The sequence below is a fragment of the Harpia harpyja genome, chromosome 13 (assembly GCF_026419915.1).
Source record: "Harpia harpyja isolate bHarHar1 chromosome 13, bHarHar1 primary haplotype, whole genome shotgun sequence".
NCBI classification, from domain to species: Eukaryota; Metazoa; Chordata; class Aves; order Accipitriformes; family Accipitridae; genus Harpia; species Harpia harpyja.
Window position 1 is genome coordinate 17745816 of NC_068952.1, and position 24315 is coordinate 17770130.

Sequence of the window (24315 nt, forward strand, 5' to 3'; positions counted from 1 at the left end):
CTCCCTTGCTCTTTTGGTGTCTGATGCTTCATTTTTGTCTGCCCAGGCAAACCGGGACGCAGTGATCAGCCGAGCCCCAGACCAGCAGGATGACCGAGCTATCAGCCTCCGGGATGCTTCTGCAGTCTACGACCTCCTCAGCATCACGCTGGGCAGAAGAGGGCAGTATGTCATGCTTTCTGAGGTACCTCCTGACTTCTGCTGAAACTTCCACTGGGAACGTGCAAGCAAAGCCCCTCTTTGCATTAACTTGTTGGGGAGGGTAAAAATGAAGCACGCTAGTTGGCAGTTAGTAGAAATAGCTACAGACCTGTGGCAGCACGGGCCAGAAATGTACACAGAACTGTTTGAGACATTAAAATAATTTATGTGTAGGCACTTGAACAAAGTGGCTGTCATTTGAAGTGATGGTGTATGCTAACAAGGCCCATTAACTGAGAAGAGGAAAATGATGTCGTTAAAAAAACCCGAAAACATTAAAAAAAAAAAAAAATCACTTGGGCCCTGGGCCACAACAGATTGTTTTCCCTGATTTGACTACTGAGGCAAGCGGCAGTCTTGACAAAAGATATTAAAAAAAAAAAAGCCTGATATTTCTCCCAACATTTATTTCTCAGTGCTTGGAGAGAGCCATGAAGTTTGCATTTGATGAATTTCACCTCTGGTACCAGCTTGCCCTGTCCATGGTGGCTTGTGGAAAGGTAAGGTTCAAACCAAAGGACTTAAAGGGCATGTTTTCCTCTGGCAGAGTGTATTTAGCTTACTTGTTTGAATGAGTACAGTCATGTATTTTGTGGTGGTAGGTCCCACCAGACAGGTACGTGGAAGGACAGTGCTCTCCTTTTAGACTCTGATTGCACTTTGTGATCAGGTGTGTGCATTTGGTATTAAGTACCATTCTCTCCATGTAGTGTTTGCTTCTCACTATCAAGGAGAAAACAGATTTTTTACATAGCTGTGGATTGAAAAGCATTATACAGCTGTCCATTCTCTGCAGGTTTCAACATAAATGTGCTTCGTATAAGAAAGATACTGATGTCTACAACTGTCATCAACTCACTCTGTCTTTGGGCAGTTGAGTTAACCTCTCTTTAAGCTGTGGTTTCTCCGTCTGATCAAGGAAATGTTAATGCTTTTTCATAGGGAGCTTGCAAGGATTAATATTTTTGAAGTGCTTGGTGCAAAAGATACTGTAGAAAAAGAAATGATGTGTGAATGTTTGCAATGACATGTGTTTTAGCATAAGTTTGATTTTGTTTTTTTTTTTTTTTTAAATTAGTGTAGTATTTGTCAAAGTTACCAGTTAACCACTGAGATGGCTGAAGTCTGATTGCAAAAGGTAGGCAGAGACAGCAGGAGCTTTTCTTTATTAGTCTTAAAAGAGTAGACTTCATGCAGGAAATATGGATGGTACAAAATTTAGCCTGTTCATTCTGGGGGTCCCCACCTATGCTTTTAGGAGGTGTGAGCAAATTAATGCTGTGTGGTAGCAGACCACTTAATATGGTCCTATGTTCCGTGCCCATGGAGTGTAGGGGAATCCATGTGGAACTGGGCAGACACCACCAATTAGCAGTCATCTGCCAAATGGTAAGTACTGGCCTTTTATGGCTATAAGCTGAGTTGGAAACAGTAGCTTTGGCATGGAAATGGCAAATGAATATACAGTGGCATGCTTTTGCAAAGAAGTTGTCATCTTGTGATGTATAAGTGGCAGCAAAGCTTGAAAGATGTCTGAAGGGATTCTGTCACTTCTATGAGCATAGGCAAAGCCTTATCTTGGAAGACTGTCTGTTGTTATGCATTATACTTCAAGAAAATTGCAGAACAACCAGTGAAAGCTTAATAAAGAGCAACAAGGACAGCTAAGGGTATAATAACCAGGACTGTGGAAAGATTGAAAGAATTGGATTTTTTTTTTTTTTTTTTTTTACCTTAAAAGGGAGAAGGAAGTCCAAGAGAAACAAGTCTTCAGAAGCTCTTAAAAGAAGGGGTTAATCTTGTCTATGGTGGGTAGGACAAGATGTGACAGCTTCCACTTGCAGCAACACAAGTTCATGTTTCCTATTAAGAGGCCAAAAAATAAGGATAGTGGTACACTGGAAAAAGATTCCCTGTGGAGGCTGTGTGGAGCCTGCATCAGTGGGGGTCTGTGGAACACCCTAGGCAAATAGCGGTCAGTAGTGACCCCAGAGTGAGGCACCAGGGGTGTACTTCGTGAGACCTTGCAAACTCTGACTCTGTTCTGGGACTCCAGTTATCTCATAAATCGGCTAGATTTGTTATAATCCAAAGAAGATACCAAAACTTTGACTAAAGCATATTAGATCAGCAGGGAGCTGAATGGAGATGTTTAGTGAGAAAGAGGCTCACAGATTCTTATAGGAGTTTAGTACAAGTATTTCAAAATCCAATTCCAAGCATGGAAATGATGGCTAGATTCAATCATGTATAGGGAAACGCGAAGCTACTGGTGTGCGGGAGCATAATAATGGACTCAACGACAGATCAATATGATCATAGTTGACGACACTTTACTAGAGCATCAGACATCATTTTTATACATTGGTTACATCCGTACATGCGTTTAGCTATTTTACTATTGGTTACACACATTATTCGTGCGTTGTCCACGCGCCTAGTTACACTTAATGATTGGTTATATCAACACTGTGCACACGCATGAACATAAGACATAATTGGTTGTACTAACTAAAGCATGCGAAACTTGTCTCAGTCTAATTGGTCAAGATAAACTGCCGAATTGAGGTTGTTTGTGCCAAGTTCCCTTTATCGTGGAATGCGCACCTGTGTTCTTCTAATTGGCATCTTTCTTTTTTTGTCTTCTTGTTCACTCTGTTCAAGGCCTTCTAAAGGCATCTGGAATGCTCTTGCGACCGTTAGCTAAATATGTGTCCGCACTGGTGGAATACTTAAACAGTGAGCTTGGTGCCATGGTGCTAATACCTTGCACTGGCCTATGTCAGGTGGGGGGTTTACAAGTCAGGTCTGGCTCCCTTTGGCATTCAGCTGGCATTAGCACGTTGTTGCCCTCTGTGCCTTTGCAAATCCTCTGGATACCTGATCTCGATACTGAGGACAACAATGGCTAGATTGGCTATGATGGAAAGGCGCAGCATCTTCCCATGAACACAGGACTTGTCTGGGAGCTTTATTGGCTTTACAGGTTATGTAACCTGTTTCTCAACAGCAGACAATACTGTAGCTCTAGTAATCTGCCAGAGAGCAAATCTAGATTTTAACTGCTGATGGCTGAGAGAGTGAGTGTATCCAGAGCTTAATTGTGGTTCAATCTTAGATTAGTGTGGAGGAGGGAAATGTCGCCTGATCTTTAGCTTCTAACAGTTCGCATGAGAACTCTGTCCTTGTTGTCATATGTTTGCATACCTCCTCACCTTCCCTAGAAGTCAGTGAATATTTGGTACTTTAGAGAAAAAAGAGCAACACAAATATCTGTATCTCTGTAACTGTTCTATCTTTTCAGATTTTCAAGTATGTTATGTCTTTTTGCCTGTACTTTAAATATTTACAAGGTAAAATGGCCTGATCTTGCCTATTGATGTAAAAGCTCTAAATGTTCTGAGCCCTATATGGGGCAGAGGGAATTCCCTTACCCAACAATCCCATCTGTGCAGTATTTCACTTCTAATCCCAAAGTATTCTCTGAGGATTCCTGTCGTATGCTCTGCAATGCGTCACCGTGCTAACGGGAGATGTGGCTTACATTGTTACATTGCTTCGCAGCTTGATAGCAGGACAGAGGTCATTTAAAAGTAAGTGCTCCAGTCTAGCAGAAAGAACTGATGAGAAAACAGTGTGGTCTGTCTAGACTGCAGAATGCAGAGTACACTTGAGCTTTTATAGGTAAAAGATCTGTTTTCACCTGTCTCAGTCACAGCCAATTCCTGATCTCATTTCTTGGTAATGAAATCTCACATCCTGCAGCGTTACTTGTTCTGCAGTACAGCAAATCATGCTCATAAATCCTGGGTACGACAGCAACAGTTTTATCAACCTGTAAACGCTGGAAACTTTGGTCTCTCTTTTTAACATGTTTTTAGGATTTGCAAACTCTGACCTTAAAAGTGCTGCAAAATCCTATCCTGCCCTCTATTCTACACTGCATTTGACTGGTGTTACTTTTTTTTTTGTATATTCATCGTCTTCAGGTTACGTCGATCAAGTTGAATTTCAAACTGTTTTCTTCCTCTGCCAGCCAAAAAATTGCCAAATGGTGACTGTCATTTTTCACAAGTGATCAGTCTGAATGTCAAGCCAGCCACCTAGGCTCATTACTGTATGTAGGCTTGAGTTTACACATTATTCTAAAAAGCATGTGTCTTAACAAAAATAGGCACATCATTTCAGTAAGTTCTTACAGAGCAAGTGAGGCCTTAGGGCTTCATAAAACAGTGAATGAAAAAGCTCAGAGAAGCATAACCTTCCTGTCTGTCTTCTATCCACTTAAGCTGGAAACAATGGAGTGACAGCAATTTCACTTTCCTGTGCTTCTCAACAACTTGCATAATGAGAAAGATGGTGTGGTCTGGTTGTTTTTTAACCCATTCTCGGGAATGCATGTATACCGAGCTGTACGTTTTCTGAACAAAAGGAGCATGTTTGTTTAAATGATTAAAATCCACCATGAAATTTGAAAGACTTTTGTAGGCAATTTTAGACGAAATGCTGGGAAAGCCTAGACAATGGCAAAGACATAGTGAGAGATGTCCTTTGTCACCAAGTGCAGTTCTAGATATGTAAGAGAAAGGTTTAAATCGGTCTAATGCAGCACCTATGTTCTTCTGAACTGGTGCTGGAAAACTGAATGCTGAACTCTTCACAGCTGCTTTAAGTTGCTTCTACTGATAATAACCTTTGTGATGTGGTAATACGACAGCCAGAGGCTGAGTGGGCACAGCAGCTCCCTGGCTCTGCCATGCATCGACAAGCTGGAGTCTGAGTGGCAAGTGGTATGATAGCTGGGTGCCATCTGGCAGAGTCCTCAGGCAATGAGATGAGTCCTGCTGCCAGAGTAAAACGAGTGCAGTAGGTTGCATCTGCTTGTCTCAATATTTTGAAAAAGTGACCTGTATTCAGCAGAATGGGGAAAAGGAAGGACTGAACTCTCATTTACAGAGTAGAGAAGACTTTGTAGTCTTCACAGCAGTGAAGAGGGAGACAGCTGTTTGGGGCAGACTTCTCTGCTGCTGCTTTTCAGCTAAACAGTTTCCATTGGAGGTCGTGGAGATTACCTGCACGCAGCAATCCTGCAGACTAGGGTAGCTCTACCAACGTATCTGAAGTTGGAGGCAAAATTGTCATAGTGTCTAGGTGATATGTTGCAAGCACAAGGGATGTGAAATAGGGCCCCTGTGCACTTGCAAGCATTTCCCTGGCCTTGGACCAGTTGGATCAGTTACGTGTTCCCTCATTCAGATTTCTGTCCCCTTCCACACCTAACAACCTCACACAGGACCCAGCCTGGGTGTCCCAAAGTGTCACTGGAGCTATCTGGGAGTAGAGACTCAAGTGCATTGTGGGATTGCGCTCTAGCTTAAATTGACAGTACTTCAGAAAGTCTTCTAGATCTGGATCATGTGTGTCTTTTTTTACCTGTCATACTGCTTAAGGGAATGATAAACTGATTTGCCTTGAACAATGTGAAGCAACATCGATGCCTCTCTTCTACCTACCAACCAAGGAGACAAGATTTCTATTTAGTGACAATGATGTGCCATTTTCCCAAGGGTAGTGAGGGAGGGATTTTTCAAGGATAGCTGTGAAGTTATTCTGTGAACACTGAGTCTACTTAGTCTAAAAGTGCTGGGTACCCTAATTGAGCCATTCAACTAGCAGCAGTCTTACACTGATCTCTCATGTCCAGTGGATGTTTATTATTATTATTAGCGTACGCAGTGCATAAAACCATTTTCATGCTCATATTTAATGTTTCTGCCCCCAAAAAACCCACAACACAACTTGGTTAGTGAATTAAAAGCTTTAGGATGTGTGTTCCTTGAGAGGAGGAGTGAGGAGTGTTACAGTCTCAGGCCAGCTGAGTGAAGTGTGAAGCATCTGCTAGGAGAGGATAATCTGCTCTTAGCCCTCGCCCTGTACACTCATTTAGGGGATGAAGTGCAGCAAAAAGTGTGTAAAGGAAGAGCTCAGGATCAATTAAAGGGGCTGTGGGGAAGAGCCTCTGTGAGAGCCCAGTGGAGCTGGAAGCAGTTACTTGGAGGCAAGGGCTATGTTCAGCTGGCCTTGTGCTGGGATTGCTAATGGTGGTTATGTGTTCCTGGGGGTGCCTGGCACACAGCTGTCCAGCCCCTCTTGTCCAGTGTTGACAGAACATCTTCAGCCCAGTGCTTGCCTTTAGGACAGCAATTGCATGACCTTAGAAACAACTGCATTGGTGCTGATCCTCCCCCAGCCCCTGCTAGCCTAGGAACAATGGTCAACATTGCCATATAGATAAGATAGGCTGGCAGTAGGGGGATTTAAGCTCCAAGCATGGTACCTTGCAAAACTAGGCAGATAAAGCTGCTTTCAACTACACAAAATGCTCCTCTCTGCTCTTATACTTTATGTTTGTTCATCTTTAAGGCAAAGAGGAAGAAAGAGTCATGCTTGTCTACCTGAATGGTTTTCTTAATAACATACCACTTCAGGATGTGTCTGGTGTTCTACAAAGGGAAATAATCACATCCTTCTTGGCATCTGTCATTCAGCTGTTTTTCTGGGGGAGTAGGCTCCAGCTCTTCTCAGAGCTAATCTTGCAGTGTCACTGTGCTCCCCTTGGCTGCTCAGCAGTTGGAGATACTGCAGCCCTGCCCAGGGCTTGTGCTGGCAGCATTTTTAGGGTTTTGAAACCAGTCTTATGCAGACATGAAGTCTCCATGAGCCCTGTGCAAGTTGCTGATACATACTGGTCATAGCCAAATAATGACAAGCTAATGTCTCAGCTGCTTATATCTGTGTTGCACCCAAGAAAAGGAATAGTTCCCCTTATTTAAACAGTGCAGCAAAAGCAGATGTCTCTAACAGCTTTGAGGAGCTTCAAGTTTGACTCAGCCATGCCTGTACTGCCAACATACAGCTTTCCAGAAGGTTAGAAGGAAAGTTCTAAATATATTTAATACATAATTCTGCAGCAACAGCAGACAAATTTTATGATTTAGGCTGTTCCTTCTGTTGGTTTCCTTGCAAAAGCTTAGGCTGGTTGCTAGGCAACTGGCATAAAAAAAAAAGAGTACATTTCTTTTTGCGTTGCAGGCAGGAACCTTGGGAGCAACAGAGACCTTGGATGGCTCCTTAAATAGCATTGCTGGGGAATGAAAGTTAAGATATTGAACATTCATTGGTTAAAGATCCTGTTACAAAGGTCAGCTACCTAGGGGATATTCAATAGTTTGGTTTCCTTTGGTGCAAAAGAAAGATTAGAAGGGGGGGTGCCTGTGTGCTGTAGATAGTACAAAAAATGGAAATTTCCAAAGATGCCTGACTGTTGAGCAGAATACCTAGGTGGGCTATATAATTGCCTTCAGGCTTAACTCTCTTTTCTTGACAGGATGTGTGAAGTGGGGTGTCTGTCACATTAGCAAGGACAAAGTTATGCTTACAGATCTCAGAATTTAAGAGGTGCTTTTAGAAGTGAATATTTGAAGCTGCTCAACTCCAATGCTCTAATTTGCTAAACATAAGGTAAAAGAAAAGGGGGAGAATTGGTCCCTGTGTTGGGAGAAGTAAATGTCTTAGGGGAATAATGTTCATGCTGAGGGATTCACAGAAACCTAGAAATTCAGTGGAAAGCTAACACCAAAACAACTAATTCTAGAGTTCTCAATTGCTGGCTCACTCTGTTATCTTCCTGTGTTGGTTCAAGGTCATTTATAGCTAGATGGCTGTGAATCCCAGGATACAGGGAATACTGACTCTTGCATAATGATGAAGGATTCCCCCCCCCGCTTCCCCACAATCCCTTTGAAATAGTGCAGTTTTTAAAATCAGACAGAATGATGCTAGAAATAAAGCAGTAGTAGTTGTGGAGATTTATCTGTGTACTAAACTGCCCAGTGAATTGGGAATGAGGCTGTCTACCAAAACCACCACCTTGAGAAACATTTTTCCCTCTGGCTGAAAAGTATTAGCAAAGAAGCAAAAAAGTAGAAAGGTTTTTGGAACCTTTACAAGAGAAGAGCAACTGTTTGTGATGTGTCAAGCCTGCCTGGCGTGATTTACTGACTGGAAGTTCTTCTTCCTTTTACTTACATTTGTGGTTTCTTTATCTTCTAAATATGAAACAAATCTCTGACGTCCTTCTTTTGTTGCTTTGGTACGGTGGGAGAGAATAGGGGAAAGAATGAAAATTGTGTTGGAGTGAGCTAGGAAAACCAGCATTTGGGCAGCATCTATGTGTTTGCTGTAATTGATGGCAAGATCTCTTGAGCCTTTTGGAAAAGTAAGGAAGAGAATTAACTGTAGACTATTCTTCATTCTACGTAGCTCGTGCAAGCATCTTTGAGGAGTATGCTTGCATGCTTCATTATATAATTAGTAAATGAGGAATGGGAGTTACGTTTTATATTTGGATAGAAGTTTTTCTTTACATTTTACTCCCTTATAGGATTCAAAACCGTGGCTGCTTTAATTACTTAGGGGGAGGTGTCCTCTCCATCCTTCCCCTTCCCCATAGCTTCCTTGTGATTTCTTGCTGCAGATCGAGAAGTGCCACCCCCATGTTGGATGTGGTACATAGAGCTTTTTTGGAAGTCTGTATTGAAAGCCGCCATTTGTCAGTATTGCTTGCTACTTCCCAGAAACTGCCTTTCCTAATTTTCTTTTCATAAATTATTGTGGAGCATGTTTGTGATCTCTGCAGAAGAAAAATACTGTATGCAAGTAGATTAGGGGATGAAGACAGAGAAAACCAGCTTCCTGTAGATACTGGATTTAAATATGGAACAGTAGTGCTGTGTCGTTCCTTGTCTCCATTGCAAAAAACACAGAGTTGTTGGTATGTGGAGGATGGAGATGCCCAACTCAGGTAATGGAAGTTCTTAAGCCCCTTACACAGTTTGCTTTTTTTTTTTTTTTTTTTTTTTTTTGATGGCTGAACATTCCCATTAAAGCAGTGTTTTCACTCTATAACCTGATTTGAGCTCTGTGATTTGTTGGTCATAACAAAGGGAGGATGGTCATGAATCTGCTTAAACCTGATGAGGATCCCAAGGCTGAGAACTCCTACGTTAGACCTCCCATAAACAAAGTTGAAACCCCCATGGAGCAGCTGTTGGCAAGCTTGCCGTTTCTTTAAACCATATCTGTTTAACGGGTTTGTGTGTGTTTGGGGGGACTTAAAAGCCTTTTTCCCAGAAAGAGGCCAAATGAGACCCAGAGGCAAATCCCTAGCTTTCTGAAATCCTTGGGAACTGGTTCCAGTGCAGTTGTTATAATCCAGCAATTAGCAAGATATCAGAAAGAACTTAAAGCCTGGCTCTGAAGTTCGGAATTAGGAGTAGGAAGCATGCACTCACTTGGAGTTTAAGCTCTGTTCTTCTCAAAACATGCCTCACCAATAAATCTAATTATTATTGCCTTGCAGTGAATCTCACAAACAATGTGCTTGGCTGCCTGGTCCACCCATGCTAAGAGAAAGAATACGTATATTTTAATTATCAGATTATTTCAATGTTACACAAACACTGTTTCATATTAAATATTTTTACAAACCAAAAGCATCTGTATTCAATACTGAGTGGATGATACTTGTTCCCTGCCTATTAATGTCTGTAATTAATATCTTTAAAACACCTTGATATTATATGTCACACCAGTCTGCCCTAAGTAAGGTCACTATGGGAGTGGGATATTGGCTAATGTTTTCATCATCTATATATGATTTCTGCTGAGTAAAGTTTTCAAGGTGAAATGATATAGATGTCTTGATTTTTTAGAACACAGCTGGAGAGAAAGGCTTTATGTCACCCTGTTTCTAAAACCACTTCTGCTCCATATGTTTAATTGCAAATTTTATAAACTTCTTTAAAATGACATAACTCTGTAAATGTTTTAGCAGCAAGTGTGGAAACTGTGGCTCTCACTCTGTAAATCCATGAAGCTCCTGAGTGCATGTGATAAAGTGACTCCATACGTGAGGTGTTTGGGTGTAGGCACAGGGTGGGACTTTCTGCTTTGCAGCATTCAGTTTTCACTGTTTTGCAGTTGCCCCAGGACAGATATGAGATATGAGAAGCGCTCTGCAGTTTGAGGCTATTGGAGTCTGCAGGGTTGGCTTGTCCTGAGGACCAGCCTTACTCAATGGACAGGCTGCAGACAGGGAGGAAGCGGAGTTCAAGAGGAATTGGCAAGGAAGAGGGTTGTATCGCTTCTCTTTTGGTGTAGACCCTGGAAGGTCCTACAGCTGTGGCCCAAATTAGGACAGGCCTCTCGCTGCTCTGGTTTGTGCTAGTGCTGGCTGTGCTGGCCTGTCAGGCAGCTGTCACCAGCTCCCAGGTGCCTCCTGCTTTCCCTGCAGTTGTGCTGCTGATGGGGAGCTGAGAAACCACCACCGGGCTCAATTTGTATCTGTTTCTGAAAGTGTTGGCACTGGACAGTGTACGGCCTTTTACATGCCTGACCTTTTCAGTTCACTTTTGCATGGTGAGATGACAAGGGTTGGGGGAGTTCAGCTGCAGATACACTGACCAGCAAGGTGCATGTTGTCCTGCTCTACTCTTTAGATTTCTCTTGTCTGGAAACACCTGTGGGGCTGGAATATAGGCAGGAGGGCAGGAAGATGATGTGCCAGGCTAGGACCCTTATGGGGTTACACTTGCATTTCCAACACATCCAGCAGTGCTACTGGGAATACTAGCTGCCTGCAGTGCAGGTAGTGTTCTGTGAGAGAGAGGAATAAGATGCCATTAAAACCTAAGACACTACTTGTTCTGAACAAATAGGAGTCAGGGAGGCTCATTCTGAGGGATGCTAGTCACCTCATGACAGCAGAGCGCAGCGATGTGTTTCTTCTTGTACCTCAGGGTTGAATTACCCAAGTCTTCATTTCTGAGAGGGGTGAGGTAATGGTTTAAGCTCTAGCACAAAGTTTATTGATTCACATCTTTGCTCTGAGACAAGCTTCCTTCTGGCTTTAGGCAAATTGTGCATTTGGAATTGTAAAATAGCAAATATTTCCTTACTTTTATTGATGATACCTGATGATCTAGGTAGGTGGGAGCAGCCTGGAGAATGTAGGGCACACTGTTGCTCTTCAGACTACACAGCAGGTACCCAAGCTTTTCAAGCAGGAGGGTTTGCTCTCCGCTGCTGCAGACCTTGCATCTTTGGTTATGAAACCCATCTTTGCCTTAGCACGGGCAGGGCTGCTGTACATCTGGTTTTCCCTTTTGTCAGGCTCCCTTCCAAGAAAATTCCTATCCAGGCTTTTGAATCCCATAAGAAGTGGACCTTTAGTTCTGTGGAGAAAGGAGGTGGCAGGCGCAGCCTGTTTTGGTGTGGTGTGAGGGAAGGGAAGTGCTGATGGCTGGTGGGAGCGTGAAGCTGCGGTGCAGGGCTGTGGGGGATTGGAGCAGACACCAGACCCAGCTGCCTGTGCTGGTCAGAGCTCTGGTGGGGAGAGCCCCTGGGGGTCAGGGTCAGGAGGAGATGCCCAGGACTTGATAGGAATAGCAGTTAGTTTGACTCTGCAAGCTTCTGTTGCTGCACTCCTGTAATATGGAAAGGCCATGACTTTTTAATGTGCTTCTAAAGGGAATGCTGAGTGAGAGAGGCCTGTGTGTGGAAGAGTTTGGGAGGAATGGGGCATGAAAGGAGAAATTCTGAAAGAAGAAAACTTCCCCTTGAGCTCAAGGATGAGAGAATTTGGGGGGATCAGGGATCAGTAGTGAGGAGGGTTGGAAATGTGAAAGAAACTGTGGTCAAGGTGGGGTGGTCTGGGAGAGTGTGGCAGGGCATCTTCTGTCACCTCCTCATTGGCTGACCAGACCTTCTCACCAGCATCTCAGACCAGAGCTTTCCTCATCTCCTTTTTTAAACCTTCTGAAATGTGGCAGCCATGAATATGTTCTGTAAAAAGCAATGTGTGTAGAGCATATTGAATCAAAGGGGCTATGTAACTGCTAATCTTAATAAACACCATTCATTAATGGTAACCTAACACCAGAAAGACAGCAAGGGTTTCATGGGCTTTCTTTCTAACACATGCTACTCGGACCACCCACTGAACAAGTGTATTGCTCTGCAGTTGCTTGCTCCACCCTTTGTATGGTGGGATCCCAGTTGTATTCTTGTATACTCTGAAACTGGAGAATACACAAAACAACCTACAGAGCAGATTACTTTAGCTCCCCAAATCTCTCTCTGAGTAGAGTTGGCCTAAAATGTTAACGTACTGGAGGATAAGCTCTTTATGATCTTTTCTGGCTTACTGGAAGATGGTTGTGTGCAAGGAAAACTATAGCAGAATTCTTGTGAATTGGGAGGGCAGAGTTAAAATAACCAGTGCATTAACAGCCGAGGAAAACTGTTTAAAGTGCACAGCCAGGGCTGGTTCTTTGGCATGTTTCTTTTGAGCGTGGGAAGAGTATGTGTTTGCTTGCGCATGTGCACACACATGTGTCTGTGTGTGGAGGTGGGAATACAGTTGCTAACTTGTTGCTGACATGATTCTTTACTTCATGACACTTCTTTGTACATTTCACTGAAATATCTTGCTTGTACTCTGTAACAGCATTGTCTAATCAGCCTTTTTTATTTCCTCCCTCTCTCTCCCCCTCCTCCTCCTCCAGTCAGCATACGCTGTGTCAGTGCTCAAAGAGTGTGCTAAACTGCGACCTACAGATCCCACCGTTCCTCTTCTGGCTGCCAAGGTCTGCATTGGGTCACTGCACTGGGTAAGCAAGCTGATATAATTCTTACGTAATGGATCAGGTGCTGCAGAGACAGTGCCATAGTGTAGATGCAATAGGGAGAAAGGGAATCCTGTTAAAAATCATACACATATGCATGCCTTATAAAAAATGAAAATCCCAGGAAGAAATTTTGCAGTGAGTCACTGAAATGCATTTTGCTGGCACATTAAACAAAGGAGGATGGGGGAAAGCTGTAACAGCCATTCTGGGGACTGCTGCTTCAACTGAGTGTCAAGTTGAATTGGCCACTTTTGTAGCCACTGGAAGACAAAATAGTCAATAATTATAAGTTGACTGTTGGACAGTTCAGGTCTGCTGGACGACTTAGTCCTTTGTTCTTGAAGTTGCTGTGTCAGTGTTTTCTGTTCTGGGTGTGTTAATATATGCCCCAGAAGCAGAGTGGGAGTGGAAGTCTGTGCCTGTGAAATTCTGATTATCCCAAGGAACAGAAACATCTCTGTCTTTTGCTGCTTGGTTTATTCATTGAAGGGCAGCCGGCTGTTTTCACCTGTCCTCACTGCGAGGTGTCCTTGCAGTCAGTGAAGACTTATAATTGCTAATGTAAGTAAAACAAAGATGCAAGAAAGCATGAAAGAAAATACCAGAAGAATCTGCTCAGATTTTGGTGAAAAGCTGTAGGGGCTAGATTTGCTGTTGTTGAGCTCCCTACCCCCTGCCTCCCCATCTTCTACATCCCTATCTGGTGAACGTTGGTATTCAGCTAAACTTAATTGAGTCGTATTAGTTTATACCACCATCAGCAAGGAGATCTGGTTATGTATGTTTTTAAATGAACTATACTGTTCAAACTATAATGGTTAAACTTCTATGTGAGTCAGCAAAAACTGGGAAGTATCTTATTCTAGGAAAAATCTTTCAGGTCTGAGGGCTTGAGGGAATCCTTGCTGAACCACCCAACCTACCTCTGTTCTCTATATAGAGCAATTTAACTCTCTTGTGCTCTTAGCTCAGTATCCAAATTTTGAGGGCTGAAAGTCATTCAGTGATATGAAATAGCATTCACAGTGAATGTTTCCTTTTTAATAAAGCAAATAAGGTTTTTTCTGATTCTTAAAGACATTAAAACAATATGAAAGTCAGGCATTACAACTGTGTTGAACACTCTTACTAGTATCTCTGATGAAGTTTTCAAAGCAAGATGAACTTGTCATTAGTCTAAAACATCAGCAAGTATATTGATAATTTTTACTCTGTAGGCTTTGAAGCTAGAGAAACCTCATAGGCTAAATTTCTGCATTCACTTGGAGCCATAGTGGGGGACTGCAAGACCCTGGCAATTCTGCTGTCTCAATGATTGCCAGGAAGCAGAAAAAAAAAAAAAACAAACCAGCAGAAGAGTCATGTTAAATGTGAGGAAAATCTTTCTCTGAGATCAGGCTAGTTTTTGCCTATGAGCCTGAATTTTAGTATAGGAGACAAACTTGGGATCTCCATATTGCAAATAAATCCCTTCCTCTTCTGCCTTCCTGCTCTGTGAACACAAATCCAACAAGGGAAGGCACTGGAGCCATGAAGCCAATGAGGGAAGATGCTCTGTTGGACCTGATACTTACAAACAAGGAAGAACTGTTTGGGAATGAAGTTTGGGGGCAGACTTGACCGCACTGACTGTGAGGTGGTGAAGTTCAGTATCCTGAGAGAAGGCAACAAGGCAAATAGCAGAGTGGTCCATTCAGACCTGCTTTGTCTGACTTTGACCACCTCTAGACACAAATAGTGACTTCAGGAAGGCAGTGGTCTCTTGATACTTGCTGAACATGCAACCTCTGCCATAACTAACCTTTGGACAAAATTGAAATACTGTGAATGTGTCTTGTGAGACACCATGCTAAAATCAAGATCCCTGGGATGTTCTTACGTTTAACAGGAGCAATGAAGTTTTAATGGAGGCACTTTACCAAACACTGGGTCATTGATGTGTGTTGAGGTGAAAGGACAAGGTTTCTGTGCTGCAAGAAAAGAAATAGCATGGAATCCCTTTTCTTTCATGTGTTACCCTGGTGTTTATGCAGCTCTCATTACTGAGGCCTAAATTTCAAATGGTCCCATTAAAGTCTGCCGACTGTGATGGATGAGGAGTTGAATGTGAAATTATGAGCCCAAACTGAAGATGCTGCTATGCCAGGAAATGGGCAGAGTCAGGATTTGTCCTCCTCATTGGTGCTTCCCACCAAAATCTCTTTGGATCTGCTAGGACAGCCAGCATGTAAAAAATACCTTGTTGTAGAGACACTTAAAAAAGACAGTGAGACTGTAATTCAGTCCCAACTCTGCCCTCAGGCAGTCCAGTATCTCCAGACTTCTCATACATGGCAGAGCTGATAAAGCAACAGTCTAAACCTAAAAAATAGGAGAAAGAAGGGAAAAATGAGCTGCTTTTGATTATTACAAAGTAAGAGGGTTTTTCCCTCTATCTACTGCTTTTTCATTGTGTGAAACACTTTTCAGTGTTAATTCATTGAGACCCTGGCTCAGAACTGGGGTGCAGTATGAAATATAAACGTGATTTCACAAGAGCGTAATTTTACTTCAGTTATCTAGAGCGCAACCTTATGAACTAAAACCAAATTAAACATATTCCTTTCCCCTCTTCCTTTCACTCAGTGGTTTATGCTCTACCCTGATAGCAAACTTGATGGTATAGAAGAGTTTTAATTAAGGGGAGTCAGAGGGAAATCAGAGCATCTTCTGAAAGAACTGAAATGATAGGTTCCCATATCTTACAGTCAAAGGGATGCTTCTGATATTGCTGGCAAACTCCTGTGCCTAATAAAGACCTTCCTGCTTAGCAGAGCTGTTTTTCTAAATGTCATCCTTACAGTAATTATTTGCATTTAAATTACATGGCAATCAAATCAGAATTGAATCATTTAAACTGGAAGTGAACAAGCTGATCAATGCCAGTATAAATAGGAAGGAGAATAGACATGGCACAGGAACAGTCTAATGGACAGATATTAACAGTTACAAATACTCAAATATATCTTGCTTTTCAGAACATATAAAACATGATTAATTTCTCAGTTAGGAAATATATCTATATACTTGATTGCTGGCTAGGCAGGAAAAGGGTGAAATCAGATCACCATTTATCCAAATGAAACAGCTAATTTATGTGTCCTGCATCTGTGTACTATGTGCTTTTGGTGCACTATTGTACTCTGTTTATGGTCCATGGACAAGGACTACTTTAGTCTTATTTCAGTTACTAGCAATAAAAAAAAAACCCAAAACATTTATGCAGCTGGATAATTACAGAATGTCATGAGGAGCACAGAACAGTTTCTTTCCTGATTAATCTAGTGGTCACTTAACTCATTTTGCTGGCTTTGTACGTGGTGTCTCAGCACACTTTAAGAACTAGGGGAAACAAAAAATTAATTGAAGTGTACCATAGTGATTTACAATATTGAGGATGCTCAGATCGCATCTATGAAATAATCTCTCAATGCAGAACAAATCAAAGTAAAAACATGCATACATTCATACTGTGCCATGCAAATCAATATATAACAGAGCCTGATGTGGAAAAGAACTAAATGCCCCCAGCTTCTTTTGTGACAGTATGACCAGATTATTAGCTGATGTAAGTTGGCACTACTCCACTGGCATATTATTGGCACCATGCTGGCTTACATCAGCAGATGACCTGCCCCATCAACCACTAGCTTTTGGGATTGGGCCTGCAGTAAACAACCGAGTGATACAAGCAATATTTCGGTTACCGTTCTCAGAATTACAGGTTTTCACAAATTAAAAAAAAATAAAAATGCAGAGTGGACAGTAAATCAATACTTCATTAATTCCAAAGCTTATGCCAGTTGTCTTGGAGGACCAGAAAACCTCCAAAACTAGTACACCTATATAGACCGCACTTGTCTGGTCAGGGTGCAGTTCGACCTGTACTTAAAAAACCTCAGGAGATACAGAAGTTTTCAGCAAAGTTGGAACTTTTATACTGTATCTAGCCCATTACACAGGTGTTTTAAATGTCTTTGTAGTGGGCTCAGAATTACTTTTGAGGCATCATGCTGCCTAGTCTTCCAGTTTGCTGGGGTTTCAGCACTATAGTTTGCTGAACCCACATGCGAATGATTCTAGCAAGTGAACACAAAGCCCATTTGTGTTTAGCCAGCTGTCTTTTAGCTTTCCAGAATGCACTATAAAGTTTTTGACTATTGAAGTTCAGAGTATTGTTTTAAATTTTCATAGGAAAGTTGATGTAGCTTGCAGTGAAATATGTCCATAGTGAGGTTGTCCTGCCTTGGTCCACTATAAATTCGGAGTTTTGCTTACTAAGAGGCTTGCTGCAATTTCCTCTTTCACTCAGCCTTCTCTGGCACAGCCTCAGCTGAATGCTCACTTGCCTATTTTGGCAGTGACTTTGAGTTGCAGCATGAGTTGTTGTTTTTAGTATTTTAACAGTACAGTACTGTTAATTTCACTACTAATCTGGGTTCTCCAGGACCCTGTTATGGCAGGTGTGAAAATACTAAAACCAGAACTTCTGCCTACGGGCAAGTGTTAAATACTGAATTTCTCCATTTTAGGAGCCTTATTTAAAGGCATTTAGGGTTGCTATGATGCTTTCTCATGCCTTCTACTCCATTAATTTCAGTGAAGGCATGTTGAAAACTTTGTAAATACACATGGAGACAAATGGACTATAATCCTAGGATAGGCTTGAGTCTTCCAGGACTCTGGTCTGACAGAGAGTAGGAAGACATGAGGCATGTTCTTACTATTTTCATTGCCCTGCAGTTGATACAACAGAAATAGTGTTATGCTAAACTTGTGTAGCACCAAGTGATGCCAGTATTATCAGCTAGTATGAGCTTTTGGAGGGACTTCACGCCATGGCAAAAGCTGCAGTGCAAGATGGTGCCGTGCCTATTGGACATTTCTGTCATTTCTTTTAACTCACCGATCCTAGTGTGCACAGTGAAGTGCTCTGTTCCAGCACTTTGCTGGGAAGACAGAGATCATGCCATTAGTAAGGGAAAGGGAGAAGAGAGTGGGGTCAGGCCAGGCCAGACCATGCATGGAGCCATAAAAAGTAAGACATACCATGAGGTCAATACATCATGGGGGGTCAGGGGTGGGTTGGCAGGATGTAGATTTAGAGCTGCATACTTGTGAGGTAACAGCTTACCATTCATTACTTTCACAGACCACCTAATCCAAGAGTGCTTCTCTCTCCTTCTGTCTGTTGTTGACCCTGTCACTACAGATAATAAATGCTGTGCATGTGCTTGTACCCAATCGCCTAGGAGCCCTGGAATTGCATGGAAATGCTTAGGTCTTACTGCAGTATGAATAATACTGAAAGATCAAATCTAGTCCCATTATTGGAGTTATTCTGCCTGCTGAGCAGACACTGTAGAGGACCAACATCACTAGGGCGAGAGACTACTGAGAAAGCAGTGAATGGTAAGGAGCTACTAGAGATTTCTTCGATCTTTTAAAAGACATTCTTGCTTACATCACAGTTACTGTTATTGGAGCAATCCAAAGGGTTTTAGACATAAAAAATGACCAAGAATTTTGCCTTCTATGTATCTCCCTTGTGAACAAACCACTCTTGCTACAGTGGAGGAAAGGCCCAAGTATTCTGAAGTGCTGGGAGCTGAGCTTACATGTAAAGTAAGTTGGTGGGCTTAGCCCTGGTGACACATGGAGAAAATGCTGACTAGACTGACAACAGAAAGCACAGGACTTTTTTTCCTGACATAGGTGACATGATTTGCTTTGTATGCTGTAAACAGCTATGGGATAAAACCTTTCCATTATACAATGCCTTATTGGCCACTTCCTTCCTATGCATTTTTCTTCTTCTCATTCTCTTTTCCCAATATTTAATTTTTTCTCCTCTTTGAATTAGTCTCTATACATACAATCCAGTATAATGAAAATTATAAGAGGTCAATCCAACTAGTTAATATCATGTGTAATTTTGCATAGATACCTTTTCTGTAGGATTTGGGTCTCTTATGTGCTTGGGTATCACTCAGTCTCACTGGTGTCCAGACTCCCCTGCTTCACTAACCTTGTCTGCTGTCCTAAGTTCAGTGTCACTTGATGTGTTTCCTGCCTCCTCCCTTGTGCACTCCTCTTTTTCGGAGCAGTAAGGTGCCATTTCCATGCTGCTGTACATCATCAATTTGCTTGTCCTCAATTGTTCTAAATCCATGCTGGTGAGAATTGCAGCTCCCACTTACAGTTCTAGAGGGTGTTGATTCAGTGGGGTAGGGCTTGAGCTTTTCTAAAAACAAGCTGGGTGGCAGTTGGAAACCAGCTGGGTGGCGATAGGCCAGGGGACAGCACCTGCTGTTCCCCACTCCCTTGTCAGTATGCCCCCGGGCTTGGCTCGAGCACAAACCAAAACCTGCAGTCAAATAACAAGGGTGGCTGCAACAGCCACTCTGTTTCAGGGAAAACATGCCTCAGGGTTACGCAGCTAACAACTGTTCCTTTTCCATCAAAGATGATGGAGGGGGTGGAAAGTGGTGGGGGGAAACAACCCCACAGTATTACAGTCTTATCGGTGTCAGCTCACAGTTTGGCAGCCTTTCTCTCTCCAGGTGCCAGGTGTGTGCTTGCTTATGCTGTGGTGGAGAGGTTGCTTAGCTAGTGCTTCCAGGTGCCTCCTGACAGTTTATACAGCTTGAGCTCAAAATACAAAAAGCTCCTTTTAGGTTGTTTTTCCCCCACACCTGCTTTCTGAGCTTTCTTCCGTGCAGGTCTTGGAGGTAGGGAACCTATTCCTGCAACCTGGGGTGCTGCCCTTCTCTCCACCAGCTATTCAGTACAAAGTATGCAGAAGAATGTAAGAATAGTAAGGGCCAAATCGGAGGTATATCTGTATGGCTTTGAGACTTTGGTTTTTGCTTGCTTCTGAGAGAATAACAAGTAGTGATTCTAAGGAAACTGAATTCAAGCTGTTACCGGCACTCTTGATGCCCAAAGAAATATCTTTTCCATGGTGTTGGGAGCTGCTGTTGGCACTGCTAGCAACCAGGTAGCAGTAGTACACTGTGCTTCTCCTAATCACAAAGTGATGCTGTGCCATGCCCGCTGTGGGAGGACATGTGGCATCCTGTGGCTTAGAGCTTACTAGCAAAGTCCTGTAAGTTGCAACAAGAAGTTTTGATCCATGTTCCTTGCCCTTCTAATGCAGTGTTGTGTCATGTTAAGATTGGATTCCTCCTCTGAAGTGAATGAACCATTTAGGCGTCCTTCATATTGAGGCTGGCCCCTGGCTGTGCAGTTGGAGTAGGAATGGACATCTTGATTCTCCTCATAAGCTTTCTGCCACTTAGATCACTTCTTTGTACCTCAAGCTCACAACTTCTGAGAGTCCCATAGGGTGATACTTCACATACCCAGCACCACATAGGGAGAGGAGAAACTGGGAGCAGCTCATGCTCTTTCAGGTCATGTGGCAGCATGCAGGAGCTGCAGCTGGGAATGGTTATATCTGGTGAGACTCCAGAGGGGTTGATGCCTCATTTGGAGGCCGCCTTCCTCTTCCTTTCCCATTGCTACAGCACAGAGTGGAGACACCTTGTATACTTAAGGACCCCCACAGACACAGCTTTACTGGCAGATCACAGCTCAGGCTCACTACTAATCCCTCATTCAGGTGTATGGAGGGGGATTTTTCATCCAGACTGCAATCTGGTAGTCCCTGCAATTTAGTTGGTAGCCCCAAGTATGCCCCAAGGCAGGTATTCCTGGTTTAGTTAGTAGTTTCCAGATTCATAGTTGACTAGGCAATCAGCAAGACCGATGCACTGGAGAGTTGAAACCTCACAGTGGGTGATGTGAGTGAAAGGTTTGGCTTTTCACACTTGCCCAGAATGATTGAAGAGTAGGAGAATGGGAGAAGAGGGGGCAGATGGCAGCCACAGCAGGGCTGGCAGGGGAAGTGGCTGAGTGCTGTAAGAAGGAAAAAATAAGTCCTCTCATAAAGAGAACCAGCTGTGCAGGAGTTTGCAAGGCCACTTATTTTCAAAGCAGCCTTCAGCTGACCCAGGTTTGCATTCATGAGTATCTTTGTGTCTGGTCAAAGTGTCATTAGTGTTTAGTATTAAGATATGTTTACAAGAACGTTTGTGCTAGAAGTGCTCTTTCAGCCATTCTGAAAAGTTGTGGTTTTAATTATTCATACAATAGATTAATCTGACACTCACATGTGGCCTGGGATAACTGGCAGGCAAGAAAGCTGAATGGTGTGCTGCTGATTTATGCAGTGTAGGCCATCAGTCAGAGACTGGAAACACCATCAGGTGACCATTCAGAGAAACAATGAAGCAAAATCTCTCCAATTTTAAATGTCTCATTTCAACTCCAAACCTTTCATTTAATCTCTTTTTTCATACACTCTACCCACCTTTACCCTTGTTTGCTAGTCATTAGAATTCCTTGTATAGATCTTTTCTTCTTCTAATGGAGACTTTGTGGATGAAAATGTGTGTGGGGAGAAGAGGAGAAACAATGAAGAAAGAGTGGGAATATAGCTGTTTATGGTGGCAAAAGAGGTGTGTAATTAATCTTCTGGCTGCAGAGATTTTGTGTCTTACATAAAAGTTCCTGAGGGCTGAAGAATTCAGTTATTGTTTCATGGGAAGGGGTTTTTTGTTGGTGGTTTTTTTTTTCTGTGTGGCAAGTCATGGGACACTTTCTTCTTCCATTGTGCTAGGCTCTGGTCCAGAGCACTTCAGCGTGTGGCAGGGAAGTCAGTAGGGCTACTGATACAATTAAGAAATTTCCTGGAACAAATCTCAGTCTTCCTGATGTGATCAGAGTTTAAAGGGTCTCATCTGAGCATCACTGAAGTCAGTAGAACTATTTCCAGTATTTTCAGTAGACTTTGGATTATGCCGTTAAAGACAGTCCTTGCAATTCAGTTGGTAGCCCCAAGTATGCCCCAAGGGGGTATTCCTGTTTCAGTTAGTAGTTTCCAGATTCATTGTTGATTGGGCAATCAGCAAGACTGTAATGCTTTCCTAGTGCTTTCAGGAAAGAGTTTGGTGACAAAATATACATTGGTCATTGGGCTGACTGATCTGAGGTTTCAGAAATTTGGGAACTACTGGTCTACATCTAGTTTGAATTGTATGGCCTCAGGCAGCTGTACAAGTGAGGAAAAGGCCCAAGCAGTGGAGATTGCTTCTTTGCTTGCACTTTACAACCTTTCTTCATGCTTACATTAACAGTAAAGTTTTTCTTATGTTTGATATCTAATAAATACCAGCTTCTTTGTTTATGAAGCTGTTAGTTAATGTTGTCACCTGAATGTCTTCAAGTGATGTAACTAGGAGGCCCATTGACAGGACAGTATATCAAGTCAAGGAGATTCTGTTCATAGGTAGCGTATTAACAGATCACTGCAGAAGGGAAGTTTCTGGTCTGCTGGTATGTTTTGATTCCAGTTCATTTTGGGTGACTCCTTTTAGATGTTAAGGAGCTATGAGGTGCTGAAGTCTGACAAAGCTGAGTATTAAGAGAGCATATTTCAGTTATGTCTGCAGTACTTGCGTTTAAAACAGTTGGATTTCAAACAAAAATGTATTTCTTCAAAATTAAAAAAACCCATCCCAGAAAGTCAGTTATCATGTAATAGAAGTTTCCAAAAGGAGGATTTTTTGGATAGTGTACTGGTGTGGTTCTTGATTAGGGATGACTGATGATGGTTGACAGGATCTGCAGGCTGTCTTGTACAGAAATGAGGCCTTCCTGTAGACTCTTGTGTCTTTGAAGCATTACTTACAGCTTTTGCCTTTACCTCTCCAACCTACACCTTTCCAGATATGTACAGTCTACAGGTCTTAGTCTTTTCTACTTATAAGGGGTGAGTGATGTTAACGAGAGTTTAAGGTTAGAAATGAGGGACTGTCTAGTCTGTAATAAAATATTCAAACTATTTTTTGTTTAAAATTACTATTAACTCAAATTTTAAAGATACTAAAGCTTTATATTTTCATTAGACTTAGATCTGCATGGTCAGCTGGAAAGGAGGGTTGCAGGGAGCAGTCTATACTGTAGTAGAAGAGAGCAGCTTACATATTTCACCATTTTGGAGGCTGATCCTGAGAGGTTGTGACTGCTTTCTTTTTCCATTACAATCTGTAATATAAAATGCATTTTCAATTTGTGTCTTTGCAAAATATGCAAAATGTGGCTAGTGCAGCATGAGCTGCTAAGGTAGTGTGGTATTTCAGATCAAAATTTGTGTCCTGAATTTGCTGCCTCCTCCTTGTGGCAGCAGAACTGCAAGCAGCAGCTGAACTCAGCTTGCAGTGAAGTGCTTTCTTGGTTTACTCTTGTAGTGTTTTAAAAGGAAGTAAAATTTGCTAAGGTTTAAAAACATCTTATGCAAAACTAGATGGTCTTCCTTTGAAGGAAGAAACTTGGTAGACCTTTCAATGTACTGCTAGGATAGTATATAAGTAGTCAGTTGGTCCAACATTTGTATTTAAGGTTGCATGATTGAAGCGTGCCTGAAGGGAAATATAAAAATAAGATGGTGTCCTTCACTAACCTTAAACATCTGGAAATAGTTTGGGGTGGATGCTTAAAACAAATAACTTTTCTCAAAACTGTGCATGTGCACCAAGGTCTGCTAATCTGACCTACCTCCTCCTTTCTGTGAGTGTTTACTGTGATCACTGAAAGCCCTTGTATGAATGACTCTCAGATCACTTACAGGTAAGTTTGATGGGATAATCATACTGAAGCAAGTATAAGGGAAATGCCTGTAAGTCTCAACCTACCTCTTTTGCAGCTGGAAGAAGGAGAATACTTTGCTAAAATGGTGATAGACCTGGGTGAGGATGCTGGCGAGTCCCTAGCAAAGGGTTACCTGGCACTGGGCCTGACATACAGTCTTCAAGCTACTGATGGTGAGTTATCCTGTTTGTCAAGTATGTTGAATGGAGAGCATCTGTTCAAAGTCTTCAGTGCAAGCAATGGAAATTTATTAGAAACTCTGCTTTTAGTGCTGACTGGACATGAAAAACAATCAGATTGCAAGACAAATGGGGACTGTTCACTTGGTCAGAGAGCTGTCTTCTGTGGTAATACAAGTGAAGTTTTTAGGTAAAAGAAGAAGTGCAAATCATTACTTAGGAGTTGATAATCTGACTGTAGCTGGCAATGCTTCGTGTGCTTTATTTGAATATTTGTAATACATATCTTTCACTTATTTACACAACAAAAAGTCAAACTTTCCATCCATTTTCATATTTTTGTCACCCACTTGTAAATCACGTAAAGAAATACAATCTAAGAGCTGGAGTCAGAAATGCCTGACTTCAGTTCCTGGTGTGATGCTGATTCCCCA

At 42.3% G+C, this 24315-nt stretch overlaps 1 protein-coding gene across 7 annotated transcripts in view; it reads left to right on the plus strand.

Moving 5' to 3' along the window:
* Window positions 1-24315, plus strand: part of TTC7A (tetratricopeptide repeat domain 7A) — a 184818-nt gene that overhangs the window by 46887 nt on the left and 113616 nt on the right. For all 7 annotated transcript variants that reach the window (XM_052805960.1, XM_052805962.1, XM_052805963.1 and 4 more), the window contains 4 exons: window positions 47-184; window positions 618-701; window positions 12828-12932; window positions 23758-23875. In XM_052805960.1, coding sequence (XP_052661920.1) covers window positions 47-184; window positions 618-701; window positions 12828-12932; window positions 23758-23875 — 445 coding nt within the window. The remainder of the gene's footprint in view (window positions 1-46; window positions 185-617; window positions 702-12827; window positions 12933-23757; window positions 23876-24315) is intronic.